At 35.1% G+C, this 10310-nt stretch overlaps 1 protein-coding gene across 4 annotated transcripts; it reads left to right on the top strand.

The window, feature by feature from the left end:
- The first annotated feature begins 565 nt into the window (after window positions 1-565).
- Window positions 566-9997, top strand: LOC140987658 (acyl-CoA hydrolase 2-like). Of its 4 annotated transcripts, none has more exons than XM_073456257.1 (17): window positions 566-722; window positions 830-922; window positions 1673-1740; window positions 1836-1917; window positions 2215-2261; window positions 2346-2471; window positions 3629-3706; window positions 3924-4011; window positions 4662-4774; window positions 6072-6134; window positions 6214-6269; window positions 7110-7214; window positions 7312-7368; window positions 8281-8382; window positions 9401-9449; window positions 9527-9595; window positions 9672-9997. In XM_073456257.1, the coding sequence occupies exons 1-17, from the start codon at window positions 707-709 to the stop codon at window positions 9747-9749; spliced, it is 1290 nt and encodes a 429-aa protein (XP_073312358.1). In that variant the 5' UTR covers window positions 566-706; the 3' UTR covers window positions 9750-9997. The 4 variants fall into 4 exon arrangements, with proteins under 4 accessions (XP_073312358.1, XP_073312356.1, XP_073312357.1 ...); XM_073456255.1 differs by having other exon boundaries at window positions 2209-2261; XM_073456256.1 differs by lacking the exon at window positions 566-722 and having other exon boundaries at window positions 796-922.
- Window positions 9998-10310: the final 313 nt, after the last annotated feature.

Below are 10310 nucleotides of genomic sequence, written 5' to 3'. Positions count from 1 at the left end.
TATCAAAAATTTTGTACTAAATCAATGAATCCTACTTATTATGTCTTCAATGTTTCGGATACTTGCATCAAAAAACATATATATAAAGAACATATTCGTTAAAGGATTTTGCATTCAAGTGTTGAAATAATATCTTTATTATTGAATTCTTGAAGTTATAACATACTCTCATGTATATGTATATATCAATTGTATTTTGATCTTTAATTTGTTTTAGAACCTTTCAAATGGTGTATGTATGTTTTGCGAATATTTGAGATGTTTTTCTTTGTACAATCCATTTATGGGAGAATTATGCTAATATTTTTGAAAATTTACGATAATAATTGTGTGTTATATTAACACAAAAAAAATGTTTAAAAAATACGTATCTCAAGAAAATATATATTTATAATTTATTTGTGTAAGAAAATGTCAATAATACATAGATAACTTGATTTAAAAAAATGTTTTCATTGAATATTGAAAATATCATAAATAAGTCAAACATCTTATGTTAATTTAAAATAAAAAATATAAATGTAAATCAAAGCGTTACCTAACACCCGCGTTGCGTGGGTGGGCAGCTAGTAATACAATAATAATTGCACGTGTCAAAATTGCTACGTGTCGGCGGACTGATTCGGAAGTAGTGTCAGACTCACAGCAGATATTTTCTCAGCTCACCATAGTTCCTTCATTCCGCAAAATTGCAGCTTTTGTTGCCATGAACTCCGAGTTGGGTATGCATCATTTCATAGCCCTCAAATTTCTAATAATTTAGGCAAATTTTCTTTTTTTGAGGAAAAGAATTTGCGGATTCAGCGTTTGATGTGTGTCGAATTGGCAGTGATCGAGTTCTTGGGTGGTGTGCCGCTGCTGCAGAGGCTTCCGAGTTCTTCGCTTAAGAAAATCGCTCAAGTAGTTTCTTTCAAACGATACGGTAAATCGATTGCACCACTTTTTGTGAATCGACGTGTCTGGGGTTTGAATTGTGGGAAATACCGGTCAGGCAGCTCATGATGGATTTTGAATTTTGGTGTGCTTGTTAAGGTTCAGTTGGGTTTTGATTTTTTGTTCAGCTTGTTTGATGTTTTGATCATTCAACTTCAATCTGAAACGATCACTGATCGACCCAATTATTTTGTGTTTCTTGATGTATTTATGAACTTTGACCTTATTGATCTGGGACCAGTAAAAAGTTTCGAGCTTTATTTGTTATGGATATAAAGATCAATGTTTTATGAATCGAAACTCCAAATAAGTTGGTTTTATTTTTTCTGTCCGTGCCTGCATTGTATTTAATACTGATTTTGAATACTGATCCTGTTTTTATTTTTGTGCTTTAAGTTGTTCATGTGATCTTGCAAATTTGTGTATATGAGTGCATTGATTCCGAAAAGAAAAAATGACTATATGTTTGAATTAAAATGGGATTAATTCATGAGTAGGCATAGATTAGAAAATTAAAATTAGAATGGAGTAGTTTATTATTCCAATTCTTCTAATGAAAAATATCTTTTCGAGATTGACTTAATTTTTGTGGTTGATGAACCATGTTAGCTTGCACAAATATGATATAATATTTTGTATTTCTGTTGTAACGAGCACCTTTGAGTACTGGGTCTTGACACATGGGTGAGTAGTTTCTAGTCTCATATACCTAGCTCGTTTAACACACTCTTTGGTCTAGATCAAGGTGAATATGTAGTCCGTGAAGGTGAAGTTGCAGATGGCATATATTTCATATGTAATGGAGAGGTATTTTATTTCTTTTCATCTATGTTCCAAGTAATGTTATGCCAGTATGACCATTTTCTGTTTTTACAGCTATGGGTCTTACATTTTTTTTCCAGGCTGAAGTATGTGGCTCATTTCATTCCGATGATGTAAACCGCCATGAGTTTCAGCTAAAGCAATACGATTATTTTGGTCATGGTTAGATGCTAATTTTGAGAAGTACCAAATTTTTTTCGCACGTTTTATCGTTTTGTTCATGGGATGATATTCATGATGACTCTTGTTCAGACAATTGTATTTGAATTTAACTTGATTCATCATGACTGTTATATGCAAGTTAAGTGCCCATATTATTAATGGCCTGCTTTGTTTTTTGTACAAGTTGTATCTGAATGTAGCATTGTCTATTGTCATGCACATATTCTCGAGGTCTTGTTAGCATAGTATTCATTGCTTCTGTACGAGTACTATTACAGGAATCTGATGCAGTTGCAGGTATGACAACATCTATTCATCAGGCGGATGTGGTTGCTTTGACCGAGGTTGGTTGTTTCAATTCATTCTGTTGCAGCTCGTCACTCACTGTTATCCAAGTATGCTTCTGAGACCACTGTCTGTGATGGCAGTTGACTTGCTTAATTCTGCCTACCGAGCACGTAAATTTACTGAAACCCAAATCAATCTGGAGTTCGGATGAGGCATTGGAGAAAGACTCACTTATGGAGCAGATATTACATCTGGATCCTGTAGATGTATGTTCAATATGTTTCGAACCATGTTTAATTTTCTCTTCAATTCGAAATGTAAGTAGATTTTATACTTATGAAGGAAAGTACTGAGTGGTAACAAATGAAAAACACTGCTATTCACTCAAACTAAGTTGAAAGGAGTTTATAAGGCTGTTCTATGTGATTCGGTACTATTGGAGAGATTCTAGTGTGCTCTCTTTACATTTTGGGAAGGACCTTTTAGATTGCATTTGGATGGAGGCAGTTGATTTGGGTGGATAGATCTAATTTGAGGAGGCATTTGAAATATAAGTTTCTTATAACATAATAACACTGATGTTGGCGTAAATTGAGAGATGATGAATTTGAAATTTCCCTTGGTCAAATGCTTTATCCAAAAGCATGTTAAAGCCATAGCAATCACAACTTCGGTTATTTCTTCTAATAATAATTATCAACGGTCTGAACTTTCTCCCCATGACATTGTAGGTGCACCTTGAGGACGAAAGGTAGTTGAGTAACTAGCGTCTCTGCCAAGTTTGATTTGTTTGGAGTCTCCTCAATTAACCTTTGCTGGAGTCTCCAAAAATGTCTGGCACTCGCATTTTTATTTTGTTAATTGATTTCAGTTTTGATGGGATTTAATGGTGAACCCCCTCATGTGGTGGATTCATGATTTTCTAATGAATTGTGATTTTATGACAGAAGGCACTGGGCTTTCTTTTAATTGTTATGGATTGGAAACATATTTCTTTAAACATCGAAAGTATATCCATCCTGGTTGGATTGGTTATCAATCACCATGAAGAAAAGTACTATAGTCTGGGCTTTTTTGTTTACTTGCAGAAAACAAAGTCATGGAACTAAAATGTCTTTTAAGTGATAGATGATGGTGTCATGGTTGTGAGTTTCACTGATATTTTATATTTTGCCATATTAACACCTTATATTGATTGACTGCCTTTGTTATGTTGCTTCTAGCAAATACCATCTTTGGTTTTGGATATTTCAAATTATCTCCTGGGAGATCTGGTGTTCTGTATTTGGAGGAATTATGACTTGAGATCTTTATTTAATAATCTACTTACTTCACGGGACTCATGCTTATTGATACTCTATTCTCTTTTGTGCTGCCTATATGTGCAGGATTTGTTATTCATTTCCACGTTTTCTGTCCATAGGTTAACATTTTTCAAGGAATCACTTTACCAGATGCTCCCAAATTCGGCAAAGTATTTGGAGGGCAGTTTGTTGGCCAGGTATGATAAGTATTCTTTTTAGTTCATATGTCCGAGGTAACGTTATTAAGTGCTTGGTTCAGTTGTCTTCAAATTGACATCTTGAAGGATTTTGTTTTCGATGTTCAATTTACATTCATCTAGCTTGACACAGCCAAACTTATTAACTTTTAATTTTTAATTTTATCCTCTTGAGCATTTATTTTAGTAGGAGTTTGATAGTTGTCCATGATTGCAGGCACTGGCTGCGGCATCGAAGACAGTCGATTGTCTTAAGGTTGTTCACAGTTTGCATGCATACTTCCTGCTTGTTGGAGATTTTGACAGTAAGTTTGCATAAAATTACTTGGTTTCACTGTCTAAACTTTCCTATCTAATTTTGATCAAGTAGATGACAAGATTGGCACCGCACTGATTTCATGATAAATCACCACATTTGTTGAGTTCATACATGTGTTGCCACTTATGGAGCTATATTTCACTTGATTGTCATTGGAAAAACTTTCCTAGATGCAGAATGAAATCAAATAATACAAGGCAACTGCTATTTATTTGACTTGATCGATATAGAATGGCTATTGTTTCAACATTCCCCATAAACTATACAGTGGATTCAATATGTTCTGTAGTCTATGGATAGTAAAATATCGTCTGCCTATGCAATATCTTTATTACTTCTTGTTGAACAAGATACTAGTTCACTCTTGCTGTGATCTGAAATTGATCGCCTCTTCTTACGAGCTGTGTACGATGGAGCAAGTATTACCTATAGCCATTTTGGGTGACATATTTATCTTATTTTTCATATCAGTTTTAGTTAGTGGTTTAGAGCACCCTGCGGTGGTGTTGTCCTATAATTTTCTAATTTTCCTATTTTAGGTTTACCGCAATCTATTAACAACGATTATGATAATGTTTATTTGGCATGCACTTGGTTGTTGGCCTGACTTTAAATGAGAAATTTCATTTATTTCAGTGCCGATTATCTATCAAGTGTACCGTGTGCGTGATGGAAAAAGCTTCACAACCCGAAGGGTAGAAGCAATTCAAAAAGGGAAGGTTGTATTTACATTACTCGCTTCTTTTCAGGTATGCCTGCGGTCAATTAGGAATAATCCGACTGTATTTGTTCATGAGCAACCTTTATTTAGTTGACACCTCAATATGCTAAATTGCTAATTTTGTATCAGAGGAGCTGTATAAATAACACCGGTTGCAGGCTTCCAGTTTTGTGGAAGTATTTCTGTCAAGAATTAGATAAATAAACTCTTGTATTTTTCAATAGCATGTATGTGCATTTGTACACTTACAAGGCAAAGTCTCCTAAAAATAATATAAAATAATACTTAAAGATTGGAATTCCTAACTGAGCAATTCCCTAATGTATGGTAATTGAAGATACACCCTATCAATTTAAGATAACCACTATCAATCTAAGATATATAAAATCAATCTGATATCTCTCGTTGATCTTCTCATAATCTCTAATAATTTATCATTTTCACTTTTTTCATGAATCAGTATTTTTGTGTAGCAACTGCTAATGTTAACTGCAACATTCTTTTATTTAATGATGTTAGCTCCCATAATATTTTAATTTAAACAAATAATTTGTTTTCATTAATGAATCATCAAGGCAGAATTATTTTCCGGAAGAGTAATTGAAACAAGTGGTCAGCCCTTTCAAAATTTATTCTTGAAATCAATCCGCTAGTAATGCTTTGAAGATCGGAGTTCTGGATCGAAAAAAGATGTATAACATGTTTACAACACTTCAGATTCTCAATTGGGATCTCCCTTACATTGAAAACCCTATGGTTTATCCTACGTTGCCTAAGTTAAAAATTAAGGAAGCATCGCCCAACTCTAAATCTGAATCACGATACTTCCTCTGGTTTCCAGCTCTGAAGTGGCTTTTGGACTATAGAAACTAGAAATTGAGAAATATTGCATTCAACTCTAGCCACGAGGCCAAAAACATCTAGCTTCAGTGTGAATATATAAATGCTGAAAGTCAGTTCCTGTTTTCTGGCACATTAATCTTTAGCTTGCTTGCGAACTTCAAGAAACCATGTCACTCGTCCTAACTTAGTGGTCATCTTCTTGGATGATCTTAATCATTGTCTGTGATGAATGGTTATCGATTCCTTCTTAAATTTCTTGTATGGTTTCTTACCGCTACCATTTTCCGAACATCTAGAATGATTTACTGTTAATGCATCTTCATATGTACCACTTTTACCGTATTTATGGTTTGCTACAATTTTATGGGAATTATTACCTGGCTTTTCATAGAGTTTATAAGATACAGAAGCCTTGAAATCTGATTCATTTTTGAATTTTCATTTGTATTAACGGCGACCTCATTGCACAAACAAATTTGCAGAAAGAGGAAGAAGGATTCAATCACCAGTTGGCAACAATTCCTTCAGTGCCTTATCCTGAGGAGGTTCTCAAACTGTGGTTTAATCGGTGTTAATAATTTGTTTGTTTCTTCAGAAGAAGTTGATATTGTGTTTATTTATCAGCTCTCATCAATGGAAGATTTGCGTGATAGGCGTATTTTTGACCCCCGCCTTCCCAGGTTAGACTTCCTATCCTTTAGTTTTAATAGGTGGCACTTTTGTTTAGGTTTGAAGGATATCAGTCCATAGGATTTACTCCACCAAACGAAGAGGGGGATAATGAACTACAAGTAGTATACTGAATAGGGGTGCAGGAACGAGAGCGGAGATGTGGTTGCAAGATGTTTCAATGCATCCTTTAGGTGTATGTTAATGTCAGGACTCTCCAGAACAAGTGTTTGAAAAGCTTTGTTTTTAGAGAATGCATAAAGTTTTGAATGTTTGTGGATGCTCTTGGATATTTTGATAACTACTTTCCAATCAATAATGACAAGCAATTCGAGACAAAAAATTAGTCGTTCGTACCTTTGACTTTGTTCGACTGTTGTAATGGTATTGAGCAGGTACCCAGATATGGGCAATCATCCCACGGCCATCAGACTTATAATCTTAAGAAAGTGGGTGATGGTGGTGGTAGACACTGCTTAGAACTGAATAACCTTTTGAGTTTGTCAGTAGTTTGGCAAAGAAAACAAAGATGCCTTAATAGGCTAGCAGAAATTTGGGTCATAAGTGTCCTACTCGGTGAGTTTCTCTTGGCTGGAAAAAAAGTCCCATATTGACGTAACAGACTGATAATATCTTCCAATCTTTTTCTTAAGATGGTAACATATGAAAGATGTCTTGGATTGAGGTTTGCTCTTTTCAATCCATGTCCTGAAGATTGATAGATTCTTTCCCTGTCTGTTCCGTGATCAGGAATTCTTTGAATGAGTTGTCATTGTAATGAGTTTTCATTTAGATAATGTGAAATACTTGCTACATTTATTATCATTGATTTAATATTTTACTTTTAACAGGAACTACAGGAACAAGGTTGCCACTGCTGAGTTTGTTCCCTGGCCCATAGAGATTAGGTTCTGTCATCCTAATACTTCCACTAGTTACACAAAATCACCTCCAAGGTTTCTTAAATTGAATTTATTATTAATTTGTCTTGACAATGAAAGACTTGAAAAGCTTTTCAGTTATTTGTCTTTATGTATTTGCAACACTCTGCAGTTTAAGGTTCTGGTTTAGAGCAAGAGATCCACTCTCTGATGATCAGGCTTTGCATAGGTAAAAGTGTGTCCTAGCAGTTCCCTGTTATTGTATATTTGATTGAGTACAGAGGTGAAGCTAACGATGCTTATCATTAAAATTGAACTGCTTCTGAATTGTATATGATCGGTGCCATCATTTTCCTTATTGACCAGATTCCTAGGAAATGTGCTTTGCTATATGTAGGGTGTTTTAAGTTTCTTTTCCCTGCCTTGACATATGTTATGACCACAATTAAGTACACAAAATTTCAAACACAAAATCAATAAAGGAAGCAAATCAATTCAACAACAATTTCAACCAAGTAATGTTATATTATTATATTTAGCAAACCCTCGTGTATAAATAGAAATTTAGTAAAATCAACTATCCCATTACTCTCACTCAAGAACGAATTCCCCCTGCCCTAGCAAAGCTAGCACCCACATAAACAAAATCTGTCCTGTCTCATTATATCTTTCCCCCTTCCCATGCATAACTAACTACCTGCTCTTTCCCACGTGACACCTGGATTTTCTTTGATAGGCTTTATAAATTGGCGGCCTTTTTCCATGGGCCGTTGACACTGGTCTAATATCTTCTGAGCTCCAATATTATTCCCGTTGATACATACAATTTGTCCTCTTTGATACGCTTATCGGGTATTAGTTATAAGTATATCTGTGTATCTAAACTACTACTGCGAGTTATGCATTTCTTATTTCTGTTATTTATTTTATGTGGTTGTCTAGGATATTTAATTTTCCGCCATGTATAATATAATTTTTGGAATTGAACCAGCAATTTTGAAACTTGGATAGCTGTCATGAAGTTCCAGAATCTCAGGAACAGAACTGATTCGTTCTCGGATTTCTATTTTATATGCAGTTAAAAGTTTTCACACATTTGCAAAGACTGATGAGCGTATATCTTTGGGTATTTTTTTCCCAGATGTGTTGTGGCATATGCGTCTGATCTAATATTTCTCCAAGTTAGTTTGAATCCTCATCGTGAAAAGGGTCTGAAGTCATCTAGTGTCAGCCTGGATCACTCGTGAGTATTTACATCTCTCACCCCCCACAGATTCTCTGCCGTTTAATTAAACTAGTTCTTGATTTTTCATGATTAAAGGATTATTTCAAATGCTTGGAAAGACTAAAACAGTAACATCTGTGCCGATTGATACAGATACGTCTGTGCGTCAGTCTGACTGCCACGAAAATACCGCATAGCATATCTCTGTCGTTCTATAAATTTTATCAATTGTCTGAGGTTTCTATTTTCCCGTCTGAATCTGATGGATCACATCTAAAGGTGTCCATGGTGTAGCACCAATCCTATTGAATTACTTCTGCATAGGTTTATTGTCCTTTTCTCTGAATGAAATGTTTTGTTTGATTGTATTGTGGAGCAATCATGAGATAGCGGTCTGACCACGTTATGTGGCAGCCTCCAACCAAGATAAATCAATTGCAAGTACTTCCTTATTTTGAAGTCTCTGTTGTGTTTCTTTTGCTTGTGATGTTGAAAGGAGGAACTATGTTCAAATACTTTTCCTAACACCTCGAGATATTAGCCAAGTGACTGTATTTAACTTGGCCAAAATTACAAGAAAGTAGAACATCGAATTGATAGAAATATCTCTAAAAAAAATATTGATATTGTTTGCCATGTTTTCTGCAACCCCCTTATTTTTACAACCATTGTTCGGTTAGCATTCATACAGACATCAAAATGATGAAAAGCATTATATAGGAACTTGCGAGAAACTTTGAAAATCTCAATAGCCGTCTTCTGAATCTATCGTGGTTGTTAATTGGTAAACCATCTGTTATTTGATCTCTAGCCTTGCTCATGTTTTAGCTTTCTACCATTAACTGTCATTTGGAAAATCAACTTAACTGGCAGCATAGTCATGGTAGTGATCCTTCAAATTACAAAACTTCCCACATATAATCATACAATAATAGAAATTTCTTTTTTAAAAGCTCAAGAGTTTCAAAATATTGGGATTCTTTGTCTTTCGCTTGAGATGCACCTAATACTTGCATAATCTCCATTCTTTTCCCAGGATGTGGTTCCACAGGACCCTGAGGGCCGATGATTGGCTATTGTTTGTGGTAAGTAGCTATATGATGTGTAAGCAACTCATTTCGTCTTTAAGTTCTAATGTGGAAGTGTTGCATACCCCTCCTAGATTGATAGCCCGAATGCTCATGCTGCTCGTGGATATGTAATGGGACAAATTTTCACGAGAAAAGGAGAGGTAAATCAACGATTCTTTCTAATTTCATATATCAGATGTCTATAATTAATGCCTGTTAACAACTTGTAAAATGCAGCTTGTAGTTTCAGCGACTCAAGAAGGATTATTAAGGAGGGCCAGAACACCAACTACTCCAGCAGCATCAAAATTGTAATCGGTCATAGATCGATATATCGATTTAATAGCTGCAGAGCTATAGAAGTAAAGGTCTTATTGTCTTCTATTTTGCTCGTGTTAGTGTTTACGGTAGTTTTCTAAATCGAGTGTATCTGAAGTGTTCATTTTCTTAGTAACTTCAATCTCTCTACTTTCGGTGGTGAGTAACTTGTATTGATATTGATTCAATAAAGAGTAAGGGTATCTCCCTCATCAATGATATTGCAATTATCATGTTAAGGTTAATCAATGTGTGCTGTTACTGCTTGCGCAAGTGCGATAATCATGAGGATTGGTTCTGCAGTTTACGGGAACCAAACATGTGCCTTTGTCTTGATACCAAATTTTTATATTCAGTTTGCTATGTGATAAAAATTAAAGATGATTCTAGCAGGTACATGATTAACAAGTTAGAAACTTAATATTAGTTTAAATGTCATATTTCGATTATTCTATAGCATCCGCATATGCGTAGGGGTGCCAAAATCCGACACGACCCACCACTCCGACACGGTTCAATCTGAAAAAATTAAGGTTCGAGTTTGAGGTTTTCGGGTTC

This window comes from Primulina huaijiensis, chromosome 11 (assembly GCF_012295235.1).
Source record: "Primulina huaijiensis isolate GDHJ02 chromosome 11, ASM1229523v2, whole genome shotgun sequence".
In the NCBI taxonomy this organism is placed as follows: Eukaryota; Viridiplantae; Streptophyta; class Magnoliopsida; order Lamiales; family Gesneriaceae; genus Primulina; species Primulina huaijiensis.
This window is presented reverse-complemented; position numbering and strand designations above follow the sequence as displayed.

Coding starts and splice junctions, on each gene's coding strand:
- LOC140987658 (XM_073456255.1), top strand. Junction 923..1,672: donor AGTTTCTTTCAAACGATACG/GTAAATCGATTG, acceptor TCTTTGGTCTAG/ATCAAGGTGAATATGTAGTC. Junction 7,215..7,311: donor TACACAAAATCACCTCCAAG/GTTTCTTAAATT, acceptor AACACTCTGCAG/TTTAAGGTTCTGGTTTAGAG.